Below are 25,534 nucleotides of genomic sequence, written 5' to 3' on the forward strand. Positions count from 1 at the left end.
CATACTGCTCATATTCTGATTCATAATTAGTCTCTACACAGATTCACATTCATAAACACCCCATCAGGCATTAATACATGTTTGATGAACCCTTCTGTTTGTTAAAAGACAATCACAATCACTATTATATGGTCCAGGAGAACATTTCATAGAATACATGTTTGAATGCTGCTTTTGGATTTATTTATTTTTTATAAACACAGGATAAACTTGTACATTTGCATTTATACAAATGTGCATCAGCTGCACAAAAATTTCAAAATGGTGCATTTTATTTCCATTTTTGTAAACTGTGGGTCACATATATATAAATGGGTCAAATTTGACCGTGAACAGTACGTAAGGGTTCATTTCATTTGTATACCTTTAAAGAGTTTACTGCAGCTTGTTCCATAGCAACAGGTGATGAACAGAGCAGCTGTTTGCGGTGTGTTCATGTGTTCATGTGTCCAATACTCGTAGGCATTTTTTTCAAATTAAATCAAATCTGACATTGTTTGTTTTTTCAGCTCCACACACACACACACACACACACACACAGGACTGTATTATTCTTCCAGCTCTGACTTTTTGTCGACATTGGAAGTAATAATCTGCATCTGCAGTGAGGTGTGAGCATGCATTTAGGAGAGTCACTATGATTAGTATAATCAAATTCTAAACTGATGCTAATACTCCAGCCTATCAAATCACAGTCTAAACACAGTCTGCATTCAAATCAATGACATTATTTCTCCCTGTACAAAATAATCTTCTTTTTCAAATGAATATTGTAATAAAATGTGACAGCAGCCTGAACAAAAGATGAACAACTATGCTTATATATATAAAAAGTCATAAATGATACCATTCTATCAACATTGTATATGCACTACTACTTAAATGATATAATGACCTAAAAATGTTCCTTTTGTATGACTCTATGCAACATCAAAGCACTTTAATGTGATCCTTTTGTAACTTTAGATAGAATCTAATAATAATATAAATGAAAATCACCCCTCAGCTGTAGTTCTCAGCATTTTTCAGTCCAACCTGGTGTGTCAGAATGAGACAGACAAATTTACTTTGCTTACATTTACTTACATCATACTCTGAAAAACGAGGAGAAGATCTCATCTAATGTTGTCGTTCTTCACCTCATAATGATTATGTGACAACAGTCATTCCTTATGTTTGTAGCATCAAACTGAATTCTAGCAGTTAGAGTTAGGTGAATAAAGTTAGATCCACTATCCACTATTGACGCTTTCTAAACACATCTGTGGTTCAACATTTGGTAAAGACGCTTTTTATGAGGAGATTACTGTGAGCGTGTTAAATATGAACAGTATGTGAGGGTTAAACAAATAAAAACATATTGAATTCAACATTAAAGGACCTTAAATGTCCTGAATAGAGCTCAGCCACAACATGAAATGCAATAAAATAAATAGATTAACAGATAAATGAACTTCTCTACCTGCTGTATCTAATTTGATACACACATTTTCAACTGGAATTTACCACAAAATAAGCAACAAAATATTTAGACATTCAACATTGCATCAATTCAGTAACGATTCACTTGTTGGTATGAGGGGTTAAACAGCCTAAATGAAGGTCAGGGTTTGAGTGTAGTCTCAGATGTGACAGTGAAAGCTCAGTTTTTTGTGGATCCATCTTGTTATTTTTCACTTGAAACCTCACAAAACCTCACGAGTCCATGCCACTCAAACTAATATGGACCCATGAGAGTTGTGTATCTTTGCCTTTCACACACTCCTCCTCAGGTTAATAAACCTGTTTTTGGGATGTTTTTTTTAGGAGGAAGTGATGTGTTGATTTGGTATTCTTTGCTGTATTTGGAAGCATCAGAGAGCCGCGTGACGATAATAAGAACTTTGATCACAGCGGGAGTGTTGAGAACAGAGTGATGGCCTGCAGACCGCACGCACACACACACACACACACTCACACACACACACACACTGTCTACACACTAACATCACTGCTCCTGTGTGTGTGTGTGTGGCTATGTGTGTGTATTGATGCGTTATTGATAGCATTATTGATCTCTGTGTTGTAACAAAGGGCTTTGGAACTACCTGGACACATTGAATATTGAATAGCTGCTACTCTCCTTTAGAAAACAGTGTGCACCTTCTTCATTTCATTGCATCAGCATTTAAAGACACTCTCACTGAACCTTGTAGGACCGACTTCAACCCACACTGCTGGAAATGAGTCATTTTCCTAGTAAGCATTGAAAAGGATCAATCGTAACTCTTTATTAATCTTTGTATGAAAACGAGCAGTCCAGTCAAGCCTCTCATGTGTTTTCATGTTCTCCTGTAATACCACATGTTACCACATACTGTAGGTTATACCTCACAGGGCTTATCTGATGATCAATGACCATCAATCAGTATGTTCATTAATCAATGTTAACAGCATGTAGCTTCTCTCTTTTTGCCTGGGAAGGAGTGGTTCACTTTAAAGGGCTTTAATGTGATGGAATGTATAGAAATGCTGCAGTTAGCGAATTTTTGTGGTAATGCAATCAAGCCACGCCCGCTGTCACCTGATCACCGCTTCACCACTGAGTGATGAGACATTTGAAGGACATCACTGGAATAGACATTGTTGTTGTTTTTACTGTAGAAGCATATAAACAATAGATTCATCATCTGATATTTGGGTTCTAGACAATTATGCAAAGAAAGTTCTAGTATAAAATTGACTCCTGCATGGAGTGTTGCATTATGGGTTGTTTGTAGTGTAAATGTCTTTTTATAGTGAGTGTGTTAGAGCCAGTAAGACCTAAAAGTTGAACCTGTAGGAGTTTGTGAAACACGGACATAGACTAATGAGTCCAAAGTCCATCTGATGTCTCTACTGCACAAACAGAACATGTCAAGCTGCCAAAAAACAAAAATACAAACAGAAAAAAAAATACTTTTGACTTCTTACAACAGCCTGGTAGGAGTAGATGGATGAATATGTAACTATAGTGCGATGAAAGTTACATTCAACTAGTGCCAGACTGATATATCAGCCGGCCGATATTGGCCTATCACAGATATATTGGTATTGGCATATACGTTGTCCAATATGCACTGACATATTTTTTAAGGTATATAGGCAACATTGTATGGATATTTGATCCTTTTTCTTAATTTAGGTTTAATATAGGCCTATACGTACATGAATTTGGTTGTTGTTGTGTTTTATCATTTATAGGAATTTATAAATTCCCAGTGAAGATTACTGACTTTAATTTCAGTGCACTTTGTCACACGTGTTTGATAACCACATTGCAAAAAGATATTCATTTTATTTTTTATATTCTGTACATGTAAAATTACTGGTCAATATATGGATATTGGAATTTTTGGACTCCCTAATATCAGTATGGGCATCGGCCCCAAAAATCCAGTATCGGTAAGGCTCTACATTCAACAAGTTGTTTCAGCAAAGCAGGTGTTGGAAAAGGAGGGGGGTCGTCTTATAATCAGGGTTGCCTTATATTCAGCTCAATATGGTATTTAGAAACTAATTATTTATAACAGAGGTGTCCAAACTATTCCATAAAAGTTCATGTGGCTGCAGGTTTCCATTCCAACCAATCAGGAGCACACCAGGAGTGACTCATTGAAGCAACTGTTTGATTGGTCAAATCATGTGTGCTCTTGATTGGTTGGAACAAAAACCTGCAGGCACATGGCCCTTTATGGAATAGTTTGGACATGCCTCATATATAACATCAGAGGTTTATTTAGTAACAGTAACATAGCAGCTATGTATGAATCTGTGGCTGAAAGTCATCCCCAGCTAATGTCCTCCTTTTTGACTAACATTTGCTAGAAACCAGCTGTGACCAGCTGTTTTGGGAAATTACCAGACTTATAGTTATAAATAATTAATTTCATAGGACATTGAACTCTGCGTGAGTTTCTTTTCAGATGTATTTTCCATTTTTATAACAGTGCCATGAGAGTTTGGGCACAAATTGTTGTCGTGAAGCGGTGAAAGCCAAGAGTGCAGCTGAACTGAGAGGTTTTCAGGGGTCTGCTCAACACACACACAAACACACACACACACACACACACACACACACAAATAAATGTTTTTCACCCAGAGCAAGGCCAAGCTGACCTTAAGTGTCCAGCAGTATATCAAGATGACCTGAGATGGAACAGAAACTCCAAACAAGAACAAAAACAAGCTTACTCCAGTAAGTAAAAGTACAGCCAGAAGATGATGTGAATGCACACCCTCAGTGTTACGTGAGTGCGTGCGTGCGTGCGTGCGTGTGTGTGTAGTCCAGGAAATAGCAGCTGACTTGTGTGACTTTGAATCCACAGGCCTCCGATTTGAACAGATTTGAATACCTTTTAGAGGATTCAGAGAGGTTAAAAGTCTGCTTCGTTGGGAGTGTAGGTTCAGTAGAAAATGTGCTGGAATATTACAGACTGATAGGAAGAATGAATAAGAAATGTTAGAGTGCATGTTGACGAAGTCACGCAAACAGGCTTTTTTAGCCACACTTGCATCACGGCTCAAGGGATGGAAATGTTAATTTCCTTTAGAGAAGCAGTGCATGGATTATCATCAAATCTCTAAATTCTACATCTACTACTGACTAAAACTGACTCTCAACAAATTCACTTGTTTTGAGCCTTTAACACTGTTTCAATTTATACTACTAAACAACTTGCGTAGACCTTAATGAAAGCCAATGATGAAGCTGGACTTGAGGAGAATGTTTGATAAGAAGTGATTATATGTACTATAAGATTAGTACATTTCTCAACCAACAACATTTCTGCCATGCTTTTGTTTATGAGGTATTTTTATGTATTTGTCAAGAACCACTCATCCAAACACTTGACACCGCAGTCACTTGAGTCCCCATAAATACACCCACCAGGTATGAAGCAGATATGATGAACGGTTTATGAGTTATGAAAAGAACACATATAAATACAGACAGAGATGGAGAGACTTTTCTAATCAGTGTGATGAAGTCATTTGATTTGCTGGATAAGCCAACAAAACAGACACTCCTGTCTGGTTACTAATACATAAAGATTTTTCTTAATTACCAGGACATGTTATAAATCATAATATACTGTTGTAGAAATGACATATTCACTCTTAATCAAATGGTCATTAATGTTAATTCCAGGTCAGTAATGGTGATATTCAGCTCACATAAAAATGTCTGAATTTACAGGCAGAAATCATCTCCATGGCTGCTGTGACTTATTTAAATGGTGTTATCTAGGTTTCTCAAACAAATTCTAACCTAGTTCTGATGTTTACATAGAGCGAGCCAAAAAAGTGGGTTACTGACTGACTGTCTTGGCTCTGCATGTTTCCTCCATCTGAATATCTAACTAGATGAGTGACAGAAGCACTGACTGACTGACTGACTGACTGAGCGGCTGGTCAGTGGATTAGGGAGACAAACACACGCACTGACCGTGACTGGCTGACAGTATGTGTGACTGTCTGCTCTGTATGAAAGAGAATGATTCACGGCAGCATCATGAGGATCATTAAAAAAAAAAAAAGTTGCTGGAGAAGTTTACTCTTTAAAAACTTATAGTCCAAGTCTCTAAAGTCAAGGTGCAACTTCTGCACCTCGTCTATGGTTTATTCATAATGAGACTTCACACTCCCAAAGACCAGGGACTGGACTATCTGACGGCTCTGTGAGTTTGTGTGTGTGTGTGTGTGTACATGCGCGTGTACGTGTGTGTGTGTGTCAGTGTTTGTGTGTCTGAGAGGGAGAGAGAGACAGCGAGTGTGAGTTAAAACTGGACAGGCGGTGTGGATGCTGTTGGCTGCCTTCAGATGGCTGGTCTGTTCTGATGGAAAGGGGTGGCTGGGTTTGTGCTTCTCCCTCTCTCTCTCTCTCTCTCTCTCTCTCTCTCTCTCTCTGTCTGTCTCTCTTCCTCTCTCACACACATGCACACACACACACAAGCAGCTCGGCGGCTGACATTCTCCTTTTTTCACCTCTAATTGGTCCTCTGGGAGTTGTCAGAGGTCTCAGTGGCTGTCTGCAAGGTGGCAACACACACACACACACACATACACACACACAGACGTGTGCAGGAGATGGAGGCGACAGAGGTAGAGAGGCATTGTGATTGTCACCTGAAGGTCATGAACATTTGTCACTGTTTGTAAAGACAAAGGAGGGGAGATTGGAGAGGAAATATCACGTTGGCCTGTGCTGCTGTTTCTAAACTGCTGCATGAATCCAACCCGCTTTAATAACACTCTCACTAGTTTTCCCTATATCAACACATATGGAGCCACCTAAACGTGATGCTATGTGCATTAAAAAAAGGCCACCAAGTTTCTGCTGTAAGGTGTTGGCTCCACTATACAAAGCCTCGCAAAGTGGTATCTAGCAGCTGTGAAGACATGGCGGCATCGCTAGCACAGCTTGACTCTCAGAATAATTGAACAGACTCAGTGGTTCATTTCTGTGTCCTTTGTAAAGTGGAGCTCAGTGATTCATTATGGGGACACTAGATTTTTGTAGTAGTATAGTGTTGGAAGGCTCATTAAACTCGTCGTTTAAAGTAGGTTGGAGAATTATGATTGATAGTTCTTTCTCCACAATGCGTCCCTACACCAGATTGGACACTCACTTGGTTGCCTGGGCTGGAAAAGATATTGCAGATGTTCTGGAATCCCGAGATTTATCCCTTGACTGCAGATGTGCAACCACAGGTTCTTCCCAACCACTTTTGTCCTGAGACTCCAATATTAGATCAGAATATTTGCAATTGCAGTTTTTTTTACATTGTAGAGTCTGTTACATGTCTAATGAAAAGTCGGGTTTCTACTAGAGATTTCTTTCATTATGAGCACCAGATATTTTCAAAGTTAATTAATTGTAATTAAAATGTGAAAGTTGTGGATCCCAATTTCCAGTGTGGTGATAAGAAATTGAATCTAGGCTAATATAAATTAACTTAAACCGTCAATAAATGATTCTGGCCACTGAGGGGCAGCAGAAACAAGTTGTGTGCACAAGTCTAATATTCATTCACCTTTAGATCTGTTTTAGTCTCTACTAACTGCTGAGAGAAATATCTGGCTCTTTAGCTGCGAAGCAACATCCAATCTCGGATGTCCAACTCTTCCTGTCTGCCTCCTCCTATCATCGACCCTATGTCTGGTGGCGTCAGGCAGGGTCACATTGAGGAAATCCTCAGGAAGATGGAACCCCATACCTGTATCCTGGACCCCAAGATACAAGTATGGGGTAGCAGGATACATTCTAAGAGCTATGCCAAATCATACATCCATTCTCAGCCCCTTGATCACACACACGGTCACCTCAGACTTGTAGTAGTCCATCTGCCCTCAAGGTTGCAGTCTTTCACTTCATCTCACCCAGAGATTATTTCCAGCTGCAGACTTACATCACCTCCCTTTCCAATCCAATGTGTAGGTGGTTGCTTCTCAGCTTCAGGACCACCTTAAACACAACAACCTATTTGAAAAACTTGTCAGGTTTTGGTTCAGCACACAGCACTGAAACAGTACTGCTCATGGTTGTGAATAACCTGCTAGTGGGCAGCTTCACACCACCATTGGACTGTCAGACTCTGCACTCAGATCGCTCCCTGTCTGTTGTGTTCTGCTGAGGTTGGTTCTCACCCTCATCCTATTTACCTTCTACATGCTTCCCCTTGGACATACAATCAGCAAACATGGGATGTCCTTTTGTTGCTATGCTGATGATACCCAGCTGTATATCAAAACTGCCCCAAGTCCTTCTGTAGCCTTGTCACCTCTCAGCACCTGTCTTAAGACGATAAAGGACTGTAATGAGCACACCATTTCCTTCTAATTAAACAGAAGCAAAACTGAAGCTCTCCTTATCTCCACACCATACCTCATCTCACCTTTGACAACCAGGATATCCGCCCGTTCCTCCTCAGTCACTAATCTGAGTGTTAAGTTTGACTTTCAGATGCAGAGATGCTTGTCCATGCCTTTATCTCCTCTAGACTGGACTATAGCAACACGATCTCCACAGGAGTCCTGGCAGGGGCATCTAGAAGCTCTAGCTCATTTAGAACAGCACAGCCAGGATCGAGTGCGAAAACACAAACATATAACGCCAATTCTGTTTTCATCACACTGGCTGTCAGGACTCGCTACAAATCCATCAACATACATGTGCCACCCTACCTACAGGAACTGATCATACTACGAATCACTATATTATGAATTATGACTATAATATGTACTATGATCCACACCGTGGTTTATTGAACAGCCTTCCTAACCATTTGAGGGCAGCACAGAATCTAGAGTCTTTAAAAAAAAAGGCCAACACCTTTTCTATTCACAAAGGCTTTTTCATTTTAACTGGTATTATTTTCTTAATGTTGTGTGTGCACTCTCCACCTACCTTTTACATAGCCACTTTCAGATTTTACTATGTATAAAATATATTTCTGTTTTTAGAACATTTCTTGCATTGCTGTCCCAATCTAAAAATGGTTCAAACTGCTCTTGCCACATTCTTGTTCTAGCTTTTCCCTCTGTAATCTTACACTGACTGATTACTGTAATATCAGTCTGCTTTGTTTACGCCCAGTTAATGCAATGGCTGCATTTGTAGAGTTAAGCCCTCTGAGCAGATGGTGCTCAAGTTCATCTACTGGTAGATTTATACAACTGTCAAGAGTTTGTACAGCGACACCCCGTCAGAAGCTTCTCTGGATAAGAGGACAGACAAAAGAGTATTTGGAAAGTTTCTGGTCCAGGAACCAATCTGATAATCACACAGTATTAGATGGGGAAATAATCATGTTACAGGATATAATCAGATATTCTGATTTAGCTACTCCCATATCCAAAGAATAGAAAAGTCTCCAGCCTTATATACAGGTATGACTTCAGTTGTTGTCATTTTGCTAGGTAATGTATCAGCTTGTAGTCAACCACTGCAGTCTGTAGACTTCTTACTTACTTTTTCATATTTCCACTTATAAACATGGATTTATTTACAATAATAGTATTACTTTCCACCTCAACTTTAATGCTAGGCTTAATCATCTCCTTAGCTAAATTAGGTCCAATATTAACAAAAAATAATAATTAAATGAATATGTAACTCTATCCATATCATTAATAGTTATATTATACTTTGTCAGGAAATAGGTTGAGTGATTTGCTTTTCGAGTTCTATATTTAATAATGTCATTTAATAGTTTATTTCTGTTGTCTTCCAGTTATTTACTGTAATAATCCCTTTGGCTACATCTCATAATACTTGTCAGTTTGTTGTATTTGTGTATCATTTATTAAGAGCAGCTATTATATACAAAAATGGTTCATACAGTAGGATTCATCTTCACTTTATTCCAATCTTGTTTCATTAGGTCTTCTTTAAAAGACTGAATTGAACCTTGTATTTAGTGTCTTCTTAGTTTGTTACTTGTAATGTCTTTATTGGTCTTAATACAGCTCTGATATAGATAGCACAGACAGGTAACCAGGACTTTCCTATCAATCAACATGGTAAATATTGGTGTTATTAGTGAAGCAATATCTGTTGTATGTCTTGTAATTAAGTAATTAAGGGATATTGACTTTTTTTGCATTAAAGTGGGTTTAACTAATCCATACTGAAATTCCACATACAAAATGTATGTATTAGTGCAAGATCTGTGTATAGTGTTCTATATACACAACTTGTAATTATACTTTTTGATTTGATCTGATCAGTCTCATAGTTTATACAGTGATACATTCCATAACATTGTCTATAACAGTACTACAATTCTACTCACAAATGTACTTTTATGAATAATTCAATGTATGAAGTATCACCTTACACCCTTTTTCTAAATCCTGTCAATAAAACACATCTCATATCCATCAATTTCAACCACAGCAGAGGTCACTATTACAGCAGATTTTTACAAAGTTGCCTCATACAACGCTGGATCTCTGAAAAGTTTCTATCAAGGCTCCTATTATTGAACTGTAGTATTGATATTCCTCCATCTATTTTAACATCTACGCAATGATTATGCATGTTGTGGTACAAATGATTCACAGGATCAATATCTTTTCTCCATATCTCATAATTGATGCTCTGCGTAGTCATATCTCGTATTCCTTATTGGTTGTCAATCATTAATATCTCCAGATGGTAGATAGAAGACATCAGTCAAAACCTGTCATAGGTTGGATTTAATGTCCGTTTAATAACATCATATTTCATGTTAATGTCATTGAGGGCACACTAGGTTGGTACTGTTCAGTCTGTCTCTCAAATTGTCCATAAATCTCGCTAGCTAATGCACTCATCAGAACAGAAATGACTATCTATAGTTATACAAATGGGTGAGTTCCAATTTGTATTACCATTATTGCTTCTGCTTCCTCGGGTGATCTGTTCAATTTTAGCCACACTTTGAAATTCCTCGTCCTGCTTGCTTGTACTTAGTTTTTTACAACGTGTGTCTAACTTGCTATAATGGCTTTCATTTTAGTTAGATGTTCATTCAGGATGCAGCCTGTCTCAGTATGTCAGTGCATTGCAATTATCAGCTTTGTTTTACTGTCCTTCCTAGGAATGTATGGCAAGCTGAAATAGCATTGGTTTGTATATTAAAGAAGATCATTCACTTAGTATGGCGTTTACATCTTTACCCACGGCTGCAGCCTTGGCGTAGGTGTAACATCTTGTCTCGAATCTGCTTATAATCAAATGATCCAAGCGAGAATATTGTTCCAGATCATCAACATGTCGCTCCAGATTAGACAATTTTCTGTCCTTCTTCCTTGGTGGATGACTTAAGCTGCTGGACCTCTTCCATAAGTCCAAGCAGCCACCTTACTCACCACCTCCAACATGAAATTAAGAGACTTTCTGATCTGCATATTGACCTCATACAGATCGGTTTTTGGGGTTCGTTTTTTTTTCCCATTGCCCACTTTAAAAACATGTTGCAGGAAACCTTTGGAGTATTCAGACTATTATCTTTGTGTTGGGGATATGGGACCATGAATTATGACTTAAACATTTAGCTCATTTGGCAATAACAATATGATAGATTTGATATCTCAAACGTGTTTTAAAGTCCTCAAATTAACGGGAATCATCATCAAATTCTGAATCACTTTTGAATGCTTTGAAAAATGGCCAGCAGTCAATCAATCAATCAATCAGTCAATCTTTATTTATATAGCGCCAAATGACAACAAAAGTCATCTCAAGGCACTTTACACATAGAGCAGGTCTAGACCGTACTGTTTAATTTAATTTAAACGGACCCAACATTCCCACAGTGGCAAGGAAAAACTCCCCAGTCATATAGTAACAGGGCCTGTACATCCAAAAACAGTGTTTGGTCCTTACAATGATCAGCTGTTCACATTTTTATCATCCATGAACACCTTCAAACTGTTTTGTGATGATAAATATGAACAAATTCTGTCTGTCAATTCCTTCCTTTCAGGCAGTGCAGATGCAGGCAGCTGATGTTTGGCTGTTAAAAACAGCCTGCACACAAACACAAGGCAGTGAATAGAGAAGCATGTCACAGGTGGACGTCTCTGTCATCAAAAACGACTGAACTGAAAATGAATTAGTAGATGTGAGAGTTGAGCTTCTGTGATTCTGGTTATAGTTTCTTGAGGGCTTTAAGCGCACACACACTCAGTCACACTAGAATAACTAGGCGAAGAGGGAAATCCTCTTTGAACTGGAAAAACTGGAAGGCTCCAGGTCTCTTTCACCGCTTCATAATGGAGCGGTGAGGCTTGATAAAAACAAGAGTGAAGGTGTCCAGCCAGAATCAATAATTCTCCTGCGTGTTGTTCACCTGATTCAATTAAACCCTTTTTCATAAAGCACAGACGTAATGGGACTAATGCATTAGTTGGATTGAGACAGAGGCATAGAGACAAGGAAGAGAAGGGGACCTCTCTACTATGTAGTAGAATAAGCGTTTTTTATATATTGTGCTGCTTCACCATCTATATCTAGTTAAGCTGCCACCACAGTGATGTGGTGGCTGATGGTTGGAAACCACTGTTATATGTCAGGGCTGCACCCTAGTGCTGAAAACGTGAACTGATGAGGCTTTATCCTTCAAATCAAAGCAGCGTGAGACCTGTGCACAATGAAGGTAATTTGTTGATTAGTTACCGAGTCCTTTTAATCATGCTGAAAGGAGCACATACTGCACTCTTATTGTCCCAAAAGTCTTTCAAAAACAACCTGGTATTGATTTGGTGTGAGCAAAGTGTTGTCGTGCCATGTCTCCAGTATAAAATGGGTTATATTTCTAAGAGGTAAGTACCTCTAAAAAAAAAAAAAAAAAAAGGGGCATTATTTTTTGCTTGTTGCAGCAGGACACTGACCGAGCCGCGTGTGGGAAGATAAAAGCACATTTCCTTTCAGTGTCGTAATTGCTGTGTAAGCGCTCCTTTCGTATCCTTCAACATAAATGTGTATGGATTTATTGATCCAGTGAAGTTTTTAAGTGCACAAACACCGATTTTGGGACGTGTTTTTTTCTCTTTTTTTTAGATGGTACTATCGCTAGGTCAGTAGTCAATTGGATTTTTTTTAAAAGGAGAATATTCATTCAAAGCCAAGACAGCTTGTCTCCCTGAAAAGATGCCTGTAGAAGAGAGGGAGCGAGAGAGAGAGAGAGAGAGAGAGAGAGAGAGAGAGAGAGAGAGAGAGAGAGAGAGAGAGAGAGAGAGAGAGAGAGAGAGAGAGAGAGAGAGAGAGAGAGAGAGAGAGAGAGAGAGAGAGAGAGAGTGAAGGAGTGAAGGATCTGTGTTGTTTAGTCCCTGTTCTTCCTACATTTACAGGAACAGATACCCACCTCAGTCATGAAGTTGAGGTGGTGATTTAAACACTTTGTCATTAAGGAAAAGATGGTAGAGAAGGAGAGAAACATTCTGTAAATGTGGCTTAAACTTTCCTGCCTGGTTGAACCGATTCAAAGGATTAAGTCAGTTTAACTCATTAAAACGGATTGATTCCAAATTCAATTTAACAATCAATTTAATCTTGTTGTTTTGGATTTTTTTTACTATACTATTATAATTATCAATGTAGAGATTTCTGGCACAACTTAACATGCTTCCAAGGTGCACAGGGAAGGGAAAAAAAAGTCTGAAAAGCTCACAGCTCCAGTAACTGACGCATTTCAGCTCATAGCCTTCATCAGGGTCATCTTAAAACACCCAATTTTATGCATCCAGACATGTATCAGCCAATGGGATATCTAGCAAGATGAGTTGGGTAGATCAGGCCTATCATTATCCAAGACAGGTAGGGAGCTAAGGGGAGTATCTAATAATAACCCAGCACTGCAACTGCTTTGGTGTGAAAGGGGTATTGAGACATGGGTGATACCACATTTGGTCCATAAACCAGAAAAGTGCGACTAAAAGGGTGATACTTGAGTTAGTCAATCTAAACTGTGCCTATTTAATATGGCATAGATAACTTACATGTATACATACATGAACCAAAATAGTGTCACTCGTGTCTCTTATTGGATACTCTCCTTGCCTTCCCGCCTGTCTGCCTGGAAAATGATTTTCCTACAAGTGCTGCTGGAGCTTTGACCTTTTCTAGTATTATAATAATCAGGAATTATGTGGGATACTTTTTTTTTTGGGGGGGGGTCACTTCAAGTGTCTTCTTTTACATTACCCATAGTGGTTTGATTTAGTCCAGCTTTAAAAAGAAAGGTATAAAACTGCAGCTAGTAAGCAGAAAATTAAGGGTGAAGGACGGTGGAAGCTTCAAGGAGTTTTTCTATCCTGAAACAGAAGATACAGATTTAGTTTGGTATTACCTTCATCATCAAACCTAACATCAGTGGAAGTACACTCATGCATAATTCAGTCCGCTCATTGTGTAAACACACATCTTGAAAGAAGGCCTTTTCAAGCATTAGCCTTCAGTAGTCATAGATAGTGAAGATTACATGCCACTTTTCTCATATTCCTCAACCTTGTCAGTATCTTTTCAGTGCTTGCAGTAATGCTCAGTGTCTGCTGTTATTACAGCTTCTATGTAGTCTTTTCAATGGATTCTTGCTTTTGTTGTGTTAATGTAAAATGAGTCTGATTTTATTGCTTTTGCAGAGCTTTCCATCAGCTGCCAGACAAAGAAGACTACTCATTTAAGTTGAGCAAGCTATTTTATTATAGGAATATTTGATTCTGATACAGTCGTTTTGATTGCAATTCGGTATGCATGTACATTTACATTTACTGCTACTGACTTATGCTTTAAAAAATGTGTGTGTGTGTAAACTGAGAGGTAGAACGGAGTCAAATTGACAAATTTGAGCAAAATAATTGATGATAAAACCCCTTCAGAGTTGCATTGATTGCACAGATAAGGGACTTCCTTATTGGACGGGCTACTTCGGAAAACACCATCGGCAGCAACTTGATGATGGTGCAGTAAGCATTAAAAAGTTGTATTTTCATATATATATATACCACACAGATGTTTATGGGTTTAATGATCTTGTTGCAAGTCTCCAGCAGCGTAGACACATGAGTTTGACATCATTGTTCTGTTTTTATTATTTTGCGATACCGTCAAACAAACATGTCGGAAACGATAAAAGAAAACGATAAGCTCTTGACATTGAAAAGTGATCCAACTGGAATGTGTGTTTGAATGTAGGTGATTGTCCAACATAGCGCATTTCCAGGTGACATGAGCAAAAGTTGATCCAGGTTCAACTTTTCAACGCACTGCCACCATTCAGATGAATGAACAGGCTTCATTTCTTCATGCAGGCAGAGCTCATGTCAGATAGATAGATCAGATAGAGCATCACCAAAATCATTAGGAGCTTGAGTTCTGTGCCGATCCATCTCGAAGATGTTGAGATAATTCACTGTATAAGTGACCTGCTGATGGCACTAAAGGAAAAGTCGCAGGATTTATTCAGTCACCAAAGTCAGAAAAATGTATCCTCAATGCAACATGAACATCTGTATAAAATAGCACAGCAGTCCATCTCATAGATATACAGTATACACCTGAACATCTGTAGATGAAGATGCATAGATGCACTTATACCATGTTTTGTACTCAAGGATTCACAGAAATAGTGTGGAGATACTCTGGATGTGTTAATGTATGCTAACACGACACACACAAGTACAGGTGTATTATAGATGCATGCTTAGCGTTTATAATATACCAACAATGCAAACTATGAAATACTATGGAGATTGAATGTGTCAAGTGAGGTTTTTTGATGTGTGACAGTGGTGTCGGTTACACTCTTATCTCCCTCTGTGACTGCTGCATTCCTGCTTTAAATTCATATGCATGAAGGAAAATGGGACATTTCACTAATCACAAAGGAGGTTGGGTGCCTCCTCAACGAGCTGCATACAGTCTTCACAAGAGTTCATCAGAAAAGGAGATGCATAATGTTTAGTAAATCAGGCCTTGATGAACTAAGGACATCTCACAAAGACCACTGTGCTGCTACTGTTGATTTACATAGATTTACAAATCAATAAGATGAACATTTTTGCACTCCTACATCCAGCGGTTCAGGTTACAAAAATATTCCTAAACTGCCCTCACAATGCAGTCATATTAAATCATGCAGACTTGAGTGTTGCAATGCTGAACCGAACCATGTAGTCATCCCTGTTTCTCTGCTTCTTTCACAGCTTCTCTCCCCAAACCTGAGGGACTATGACTGATCGACCCGTCTCCCAAATCAAAGAGATCCTGCTGGGAAGATAGAACATTTGTCACCAGTGCATCAGACACCCTCTGCAAAAATGAGGACTATCTTACTGGGCCTTGTATGGCTCTGTCTTACCCTGTACCTGGACGCATTGTCTCTGACTGGATGGAGGATAGAGACAGAAGGTGAGGAGGGACCTGAAGCAGCAATCAGAGGAAGAAAGGTGCTCAAGAGAGTGAGACGAGGCTGGATGTGGAACCAGTTTTTCCTGCAGGAGGAGTACACAGGCAGCGACTACCAGTATATTGGCAAGGTAAGAGCTGTGCAAATCATAGATGTATTATAATATCTGGATAGGGTGCTCTATTTACCCACCTACCTACCTCTCTATCTACCTACCTACCTACCTACCTACCTACCTACCTACCTACCTACCTACCTATCTACCTACCTACCTACCTACCTACCTATCTACCTATCTACCTACCTATCTACCTATCTACCTACCTACCTACCTACCTACCTACCTACCTACCTACCTATCTACCTACCAACCTACCAACCTAACTACTTTCCTATCTACTTACCTACCTTCCTACCTACCTACCTACCTATCTACCTACCTACCTACCTACCTTGGGACACTGGGTCAATACAAACAGGTCATTGGACCAAAACAGTGTCCAGGCTCTTTGTAGATTGTCACTTAGTTTCACAACTGCTGACTCAGGCCCCCTCTGAATGAGCATCTCTATTCAAATTGGAATTAGGGTTTAGGCTTTGATATGATCTCCATCTGTCCAAAGTTGTTATGGTTGTAAAGATGCAGTAGTGAAATAGTGGCTACTGTTGTGTGTTTATCATCAACATTTCCAGCAACCCCTGAAAGTACCTTGAAGGTTTAGTATCAGTTCTTGAGCAGTTCCAAAATTTAGTTCCAAGTACTTATTCCCAAAGCGGGTGCAGGAAAGCGGAAACAAGTGTAGAAACTGTGACAAGAGTAAGGGGTTACATTACGTTTCAGTGAATTCCTGCTGTGGAAAATGGCCAAAAATGAAAGAAAGTCTCTGTGCCTGGAGCCATTTTCTTCATATTGACTAAAAGAGATAAAAGTGACTAAATCCAATTGATAGTGCAGAATAATCAAAGCTTCGTGAAGCCAAGTGATCATACACAGGGTCCAAAGTTTAAAGCAAGGTAAGGATATTTACAAAAACCTGAAGCTACACGTGTGCATGGCAGGATCTACCATACAAGGCTCGACCCATTCTTTTGATGTCGATAGTTATCATCGCTTCAGAAACCTAGTGTGTCCGAATCTAAATATGGAGTTACAAGGTTTCCACCCAACAGCAGCATTATCCTGTCAGAACAAAATGAAAGTTGGTTCCAGGAAAATAAGACTCATGATCGACTGTTTTTATTTGTCAGTTTGATAGCTGGACAAGTGATGATTGGTCAGCGGGTTGCAATGTGCTGTGGTTAGTTTATATTGAGGAGTGTGTGGGAAAAATGATTAACAAGTGGAATGAACATGAGCTCCCCTGGGGGTACTAATCCAGCCTTGCACATGTGGTTGACGAAACAATCTCATCTCTGGATCTTTCAATCATAAAGTGACTTATTAAAGCACATAAGTACCACTACCTACCAACCTATCAACTACCTACCTAGGGCATGATATTGTTTAATAAATTACAATATCAGTACAAATCCAAGTACCAGATCTACCAATCCAAGTACACTTAAAGTTATATTGATACCAGTTGAGTACTTCATTCGATACCCATTCCACATTTTGTGCACCCTGCTTTTATCTATCATGACAGGCGTGTAACATAGCCACACTTTAGAGCGTCTAGATGGCATCTTGGCTGCTGAACTGCTAAGCGTGCATGAGCCAATCACATGTCACATTAAATCGCTGTGAGCAAGTCCATACAAATAGTCGTATTTTCTAGCGCTGGGTGCAAAAAGGATCAATTGTGGGTGTCATTTGACAGGAGAGGTTTCCATACTACTTGATATCGATTTATTTCAGTTGATACATTAAAAGTATTGAGTTCCGATACCCAGCCCTGTTCACTACCTACCTACCTAACCGCTTCTCTTTCTACCTACCTACCTACCTACCTACCTACCTACCTACCTACCTACCTACCTACCTACCTATCTACTCGTACCTACCTACCTATCTATACCTACCTACCTACCTATCTACCTACCTACCTACCTACCTACCTACCTACCTATCTACTCGTACCTACCTACCTACCTACCTACCTACCTACCTATCTACTCGTACCTACCTACCTATCTATACCTACCTACCTACCTACCTATCTACTCGTACCTACCTACCTACCTACCTACCTACCTACCTACCTATCTACTCGTACCTACCTACCTATCTATACCTACCTACCTACCTACCTACCTACCTACCTATCTACTCGTACCTACCTACCTACCTACCTACCTACCTATCTACTCGTACCTACCTACCTATCTATACCTACCTACCTACCTACCTATCTACTCGTACCTACCTACCTATCTATACCTACCTACCTACCTACCTATCTACTCGTACCTACCTACCTATCTATACCTACCTACCTACCTACCTATCTACTCGTACCTACCTACCTACCTACCTACCTACCTACCTACCTATCTACTCGTACCTACCTACCTATCTATACCTACCTACCTACCTACCTACCTACCTACCTACCTACCTACCTATCTACTCGTACCTACCTACCTATCTATACCTACCTACCTACCTACCTTCCTTCCTTTTCAAGATAGTCATTCATTAGCTATAACTGATCTATGTCAGTGCTGTTGCTGGATGGGTGTGGATTAGTTCTCTCAGTGTTTTGGTTGTCTGTGTAGATTATAAACATGGGTGTTCTGCTTTGCTGAATGAAGTTTCTGAGTCAGTGTCATTATGTTAATTAATAACTGTTACAAATGAATGACTGGGATCCATCAACATACACAAGTGAATACAATGAACACGATGTGGCTCACAGTAAATGTATGAAGAAACAAACATAGTTAGATAATGACAGACTCTCTCGGGGCAGCTGCACATGAAACATACTGTTTGCAGATGTATTACTGCGCACATATAATAATGATGTGTTTAATGTTCACTCACCTTGTGCAGCGATAACAGGGTAATGCCCGGGATTTTCTATCTAACCGGCTGCTCTGTTTAATATCTAGAGGAGATTCTCACTCTTAGGCCTATTAGTGAAGTTAGCACACACAGTGTAGAGTGATGATAGTTGGAGCTGTGCTGTTTGATCAGTAGCCAGATGCCGGGAGGTATCGTGCTGCTCTGTATGAGCCCTGCTGTCTGACAGAAAAGAAAAACAAAGTAAGCTGTGAAACAAACAGGAGTTATGCCATCATTGAGGTAAATACGGTGAGAAGCAAGGCGGTTTTTCCTCCCTGCTGGGGTGCTGCCTTCACTGCAGGGGATCCTCTGGGTGCTCCGCTCAGTGACAACAGTGACACATTAGCAGGGACAGGGAACAATATAGTTAGGCAAACATTGTTTTTACTCCTGATACCACAGTGAGCCCAGTCTTCTGATCCAATGTATTAATATTGAGTCACAGGGCTGAGCAGTGAGCTTTACCTTTGGATGCACTCCGCTTTACATCATCCTTTACATGTTAGAACAAAAACAACGGGCAATAAATAAGTTCATCAAATGAGTTGATCGTACGCTGACCCATACCTCTGGATTCAGAGATCAAGAGAAGAAATAAAAAATAACCAAACATCAAGCTTACTGGTGCCAGTGTGTGAGGCTAGAGTGAAATCCTGGACATCCTATACTGAGTGCCAGTGGTTTAAACGAGTAAAGAAATAAAAGTTGGAATACTTAGTCAAGCATGGCAAAAGTCACTGTGGAGTTTATAGTTCATAGAGGTGGTGATGATGTAAAATCAGGAAAAGAATGACTTCCTTGTACATTTGAATTGAACTGAGCCATGGTTACTGTCATCACTTCCAGCTGTGTTTTTCCTGTTATGACAGGTAACATGTCTGCAGTGGGATAGTTCTAAATGATTAACATGATGATAATATAAGGGTTTAAAAAAAGTTCTCTATCTTCCTGTTTTGTTTGTGTGCTTTTAGACATATTTTTAGCCTGAGTTCTGCCTTTCAGACTACAGGCTGTCCTCCTTTCTGATAGATGGAGTTCTGACCCTACTCATGTCCAACTGCTGGGAAATACACTGTATTCTTCACTAATAACACAGATGTGACATTTGTCTTCTGGTTCTTATTTGCTTCTTGTTCAGTACAATAACCAATGTCATCATAATGAGTGAGGAGCAAGATATAAATATACAGCATATGTTGTGTGTGTATTTGTATATGGCCCCGACTGATACAGTATGTTAGCCGATGCCAATACGGATATTAGGGAATCAATAATCAACCAATAATCTGATATATATACAGAATATGTACATACACACACATTTTTTTGTAGTGATCCCTCAAATGTGGTTATGAAACACTTGTGACAAAGATTTGTAATGGAGGCCAAAAGAACAAAAGAACCCAACTTATTAAGTATATATTAAACTTGAATTTAGAAAAAGGATAATATATTCACAAAATGCTGCTTTTTATATATCTTTTAGAAAAATATCAGCACATATCAGACAGCGTAATTGCTGATAACGATATATATGTGATAGGCCAATATCAGCCAATAATATTGGCTGACCGATATATCAGATATATAGGTAGGTAGTTAGGTAGGTAGGTATGTAGGTAGGTATTTAGGTAGGTATGTAGGTAGGTATATAGGTAGGTAGGTATGTAGGTAGATAGGTAGGTATGTAGGTAGGTAGGTAGGTAGGTAGTTAGGTAGGTAGGTATTTAGGTAGGTAGGTAGGTATTTAGGTAGGTAGGTAGGTAGGTATTTAAGTAGGTATGTAGGTAGGTAGGTAGGTAGGTAGGTAGGTAGGTAGGTAGGTAGGTATTTAGGTAGGTAGGTAGGTATTTAGGTAGGTAGGTAGGTAGGTATTTAAGTAGGTAGGTAGGTAGGTAGGTAGGTAGGTATTTAGGTAGGTATGTAGGTAGGTATTTAAGTAGGTATGTAGGTAGGTAGGTAGGTAGGTAGGTAGGTAGGTAGGTAGGTAGGTAGGTAGGTAGGTAGGTAGGTAGGTAGGTAGGTAGGTAGGTCATCCCATAAGTCAAGTACATATTCTACATCAGTAAAACAGATTGTGAAGGATTACTGACTCTCAGTTTGTGCAAATACAGGCATGTATGTCTGTTTATGGACAGTGTCTAGTTCTATGTTTGTGACAAAGAAGAGCTTGTATTTGTTGTCAGCCCTTATTCAAATGCCAGTAATGAGTGTAAAATTATACTCTGTGTGTCTGCTATCATCCTGTTCCTAAGAAGAATTACCTGCCACAGCAAAAATATTGTCAAAAATACTTAAAATTGCTCAACATTGGACTGTGACTGTCATTAATGTCTAATAAATAGCATGTGTTACTGTGCAGTTAAGTCAAAATGTATTCCTGGATCTCTGAATCTCACCAGTAAAGTAAAAGTGAGGTGAAGTAAGGAGTTTTTTTTATTAAAGGTTAGCAGCAAGGAGCGGCAAAGTCTTTTTTTGGTATGTAATGAAAAGGTTGAGGATGTTTTATCCACACCAGCATTGTCAGCATGAAGGTGATTATACAAAACTCTAAGAGACAGCAGTATGGTGGAGATATGGTCATGAAGACAGTGATCTGGGACATTTAAAGACTCTAAAAAAGCATCCTCGGCTCTGGAAATGTGCTGTGGTGAAATGTCTGCAGGCTTCGTCAGCTCGCGTTAGGTGAAAGCACGGAGGTGTTGTAGCCGCGCAGACTGACAGATCAAATCAGACTGAACACTGCTGGAGAGAAAAGGCAGCAAGGATCAAAAGGAGAGAGAGAGAGAGAGAAACGGAGGCAGAGAGTGAGGGGGAAGGGAGGAGACAAGGAAATGAGGAAAGACGAGAAGAAACAGAGGAAAGGTATATCTTTTAATGGTAAGAAAATGCACAGGAAATATTCTGCTTGTGGTAAAAAAAAATAGAAAAAGATGAGCATGAACAACAGGAAAGACACAAGAGGACATAAAGTCAGCTTGAAGAAGACAAAAGGGTGAGGCACAATGGAGAAAGTGTACAGAGAAGTAGAGAAGTAGAGAAGAAAGGGGGAAAGATAGCAGGTCCACTCTAAGAGGAAAAGTGAAGGTATAGCATAACAGTAGACAGAAACGGATGGATGGATGAATGGATGAAAAAAAAGATGGATCCATGGATGGTATAACAACACACTGGACAGAAATGATATAACAACACAGATGGATGGATGGAGGGTTGGATGGTTTCTACCTCTTATTTTTATTTTATATTCCTCTGACTTTTATTTTGCAATTGTGCAATTGTGCAAAAATAAACCAATAAAAAACCAATGGATGGATGGATGGATGGATGGATCCATGGATGGTATAACAACACATTGGACAGAAATGATACAATAACACGGATGGATGGACGGATATATGGATGGTATAGCAAACACACTGGACACCCATTAACATGGATGAGTGGATGGATGGATGTATCCATCGATGGTATAAGACACTGGACAGACATTATACAATAACATGGATGGATGGATGGATTGATGATAAGTACAAATGTAAAAGATGTATATTGTTGTTTATACGGTCTACAGTGTTTGTATTGTGTCCATTGACTGATACATAATCAGAGTATATGTACTGTGTAGTGCTCATACAAACTATCTCAAACCCCATGGTCTATTTTTAAGCTTTTTACTGAACTTTCAACCACATCATATGGTCAGAGAATGGAATTGGCTCATTAGTCGTCAGTTGTTATGAAGTTCCACATCGAGACACTTGATGTACTTTGAGAATTCTCCTCCAGTCTTCATGTAACACTCACCCTGCGTTTGTGCTGCATTATCACTACATCTGTTCCACAGTCTGTTCAACAATTCCTTTGGCTCACTGGCTCAGGAAAAAAAAAAAATAACTGCAGAAATTTCCAAAATAATCCCTCTCAGAGGTGGAGTGAGAAAAGCTGCAACAGGGGGCGGAAGAGACGGGAATAATGGACAAGGTGAAATATTGTAACACTACTGCTTTCAGACCCAGAGGAAGATTTACATATTTGAGTCGGCGACGCAGGCGGAGCAAAACATCCCAACTAAAAACATATGCTGCTGCCGTGCGGCCTCGTCGACACAGCTCTTCCTGTGCATACACCAGAACCAGGCAGATGAAGTGTGACCCATCCCTCCACACTGCTGATTTGCAGTGTCGCCTTGTGTGTGTGTGTGTGTGTGTGTGTGTGTGTGTGTACGGTTAAGTGGGGGGTTATCAGCAGTGAGCCAGGAAGACCCTGAGGAAAAAAATAGCTTTTTGCTGTCTTTGAAAAGTGTTGTGAGTGTGGAAGAGTCTAATTATCCCCTCAGTCTCATCAGAGTTTTGCACAAAAAAAAGTGTTTAGAGTGGTTTAGTTGTTCTTAGAATCATCCATCAACAGATATTTTTATTAAAATCATTTTTTTCCCGCTGGTGGAATCATTTTAATTCAGTTTCTGGCATGGTTTCATTTTTTGTTTCACAGTTATAATAGAGAATTTGCATAGAAGTTTTCTCTCTTGAGGAGATTTTCTTCTTTTTTTTTTTAGCATCTGCAGCTTTTTTTTGTCATACTCAATACAACTCTGTTAAAGTTTGTTGTTTTTGTGTTTGGAGATTACATATTTAGAAAGATGTAGGGTCTCACAAAAAGACACAATTGAGTTGCATAATGGTAAATGTAGTAATAGTGTAGTCAGTAAAGATCTAGATGTCCTGCTTCAATTTCTCTTGCAAGTCTCCAAACTTTATGGACCAATTTGAGGTGCAATATTAAATCTGTGGAGTGGCCCTTTTAATGTGAGTATAGGTAGTTTGATTGATTGATTGAGATTTTTATTATCATGTTATGCATTTGAATATGCCCAGGCCACATGGGCTTACAAGACACCACAAATTCATACATGCCAGGGGTAAAGTACAGTGTAACACCTGTTTAAATAACAATGACAAAGACCAACAAGATTAAAGAATGAAATAAGGTAACGGAAGCTTCCTTCATAATCAGATCAAAATGATCAGCATAAATAATCAATAAAGATACGAAAAGCGGAAAAATGAAATAAAATAAAATCAGACAAAATATTAATTGAACAGTCCATCTTGCCTTCTTTCCAGGCTTTTGTCACAAAACTTGCAAGTTTGAATACATCAAAATCAAGTAGACTTTCCGTTTTTGGCTCACCAAAACGCTAAAATATGTCAGGATTCAGTTGAACCATATGTTGGAACATAAACTCTTAAATCATTACAATGTGGACAGTACAAAAGAAAGTGGGTCTCATTTCTCCTCCACTACACCAAGATCACAAAGCTGCCCATGGGCCAATCAGCAGAGCTCATTTGAATGACGATGCCCAGACCAGCACTAGAAACTCTGCTTGCCTTAGGGCGTTCTGTCAATAACACATCAACATTTGATTGGCTGATGATACGGTCACTCAACGTTACACATCCAATAGCAGCGTCCGGCTCGATCAGAGGCTAACAATGCAGATACTGCTGGCCCCAGCAGAGGAAAGGAGCTGTGATGCGTTTATAGGACATAGGAGATTTGAGCTCCACAAAATATAACCATTCGTTTTCTGGATAAAGTTGCATACTGAACAAGTAATCAACTCCAGATACATTTCAGAATGACCTTTTAATTATGGAAAAAACTGAAAAAATACATTTTTGACAGAGCTAGCAGTGCTAGCACACCACTGGGTAGTAGAGGTAAAGAGGACCTTCAAACACAATTGAGAAAGAAGTGTGTCATGTTCTAATGTATGGATACACACAATGATGCTTACAAATAAGATACAGACAGGTGACACCAGTGGTCTGTGACTCTGTAATATCCATAATACAGAAACATCTAACTAACGTTAGATAATATTAGCTGACATTAACAATCAATTCTACTTTTCTTTTGGAAGGGAGAATTTTTTTTTATATTGTCTTTAAAGTGTAAAGCCTGACTGAAAGAGTACAGAAACACACTGAAGACAGATGCTGACAAACAGAACACTGAATGGTTTGATGAGTATGAAAATGGTGTGAGTCATCAGAACTCAACACAAGCCTGATAATCACTGAATTGCCATTATGCTTTCACTTCAGTCTGGCAATGTGTTTGCCAATTTCTGTGGCCAAACCGCTCTCTAGCGAGTGACATAGCCATCACGAGGGTATCATTTCCACTCGAAACGGAAGCTTCGGTAATGATTGCTTGGCGAAGTTAATGTTTTTAAAATTGACTTTTTATTTCTGTAAGTTGACCTACAGCAAAGGGCAAGCTGCATCTGTCTCATCAGCATTTGTAGCAGTTTTTTTTTCTTTTGGTATTTATATGATTCTGGCCAAAAGAAGATTATATTTCAGTTCTATTAGAAATGCTGTTTTTTTCCAACCAACAAAAGAGTTGACATTGAGCACAGCAGCAAACCTGTCTGAATCACTGAAAGCTCAGATGTGGGCAGTGTTTCAGAGGAGCTGTGTTATGTACAATCCTTGCCAAGGAGCATTTAAGCTGTTCTGGCAACTCCAGTTGGTCCAACACTTTACACTTTATGTTTGGTTTTCTTTTCATTTGTCACCCATCTGTTGGGCACATAAGCAGA

The 25,534-nt window shown here is 39.2% G+C and overlaps 2 protein-coding genes across 2 annotated transcripts in view; both read left to right on the forward strand.

Annotated features, from left to right (window-relative positions):
• Positions 1 to 25,534, forward strand: part of LOC133991251 (uncharacterized) — a 267,931-nt gene that overhangs the window by 90,738 nt on the left and 151,659 nt on the right. The gene's annotated exons all lie outside the window — the stretch shown is intronic.
• The window catches only part of LOC133991248 (cadherin-6-like), an 88,069-nt gene that overhangs the window by 18,823 nt on the left and 43,712 nt on the right, over positions 1 to 25,534 (forward strand). Inside the window, exon 2 of the mRNA XM_062429749.1 lies at positions 15,712 to 16,044. Coding sequence (XP_062285733.1) covers positions 15,826 to 16,044 — 219 coding nt within the window. The 5' untranslated portion in view covers positions 15,712 to 15,825. The remainder of the gene's footprint in view (positions 1 to 15,711; positions 16,045 to 25,534) is intronic.

The sequence above is a fragment of the Scomber scombrus genome, chromosome 11 (assembly GCF_963691925.1).
Source record: "Scomber scombrus chromosome 11, fScoSco1.1, whole genome shotgun sequence".
Taxonomy (NCBI): Eukaryota; Metazoa; Chordata; class Actinopteri; order Scombriformes; family Scombridae; genus Scomber; species Scomber scombrus.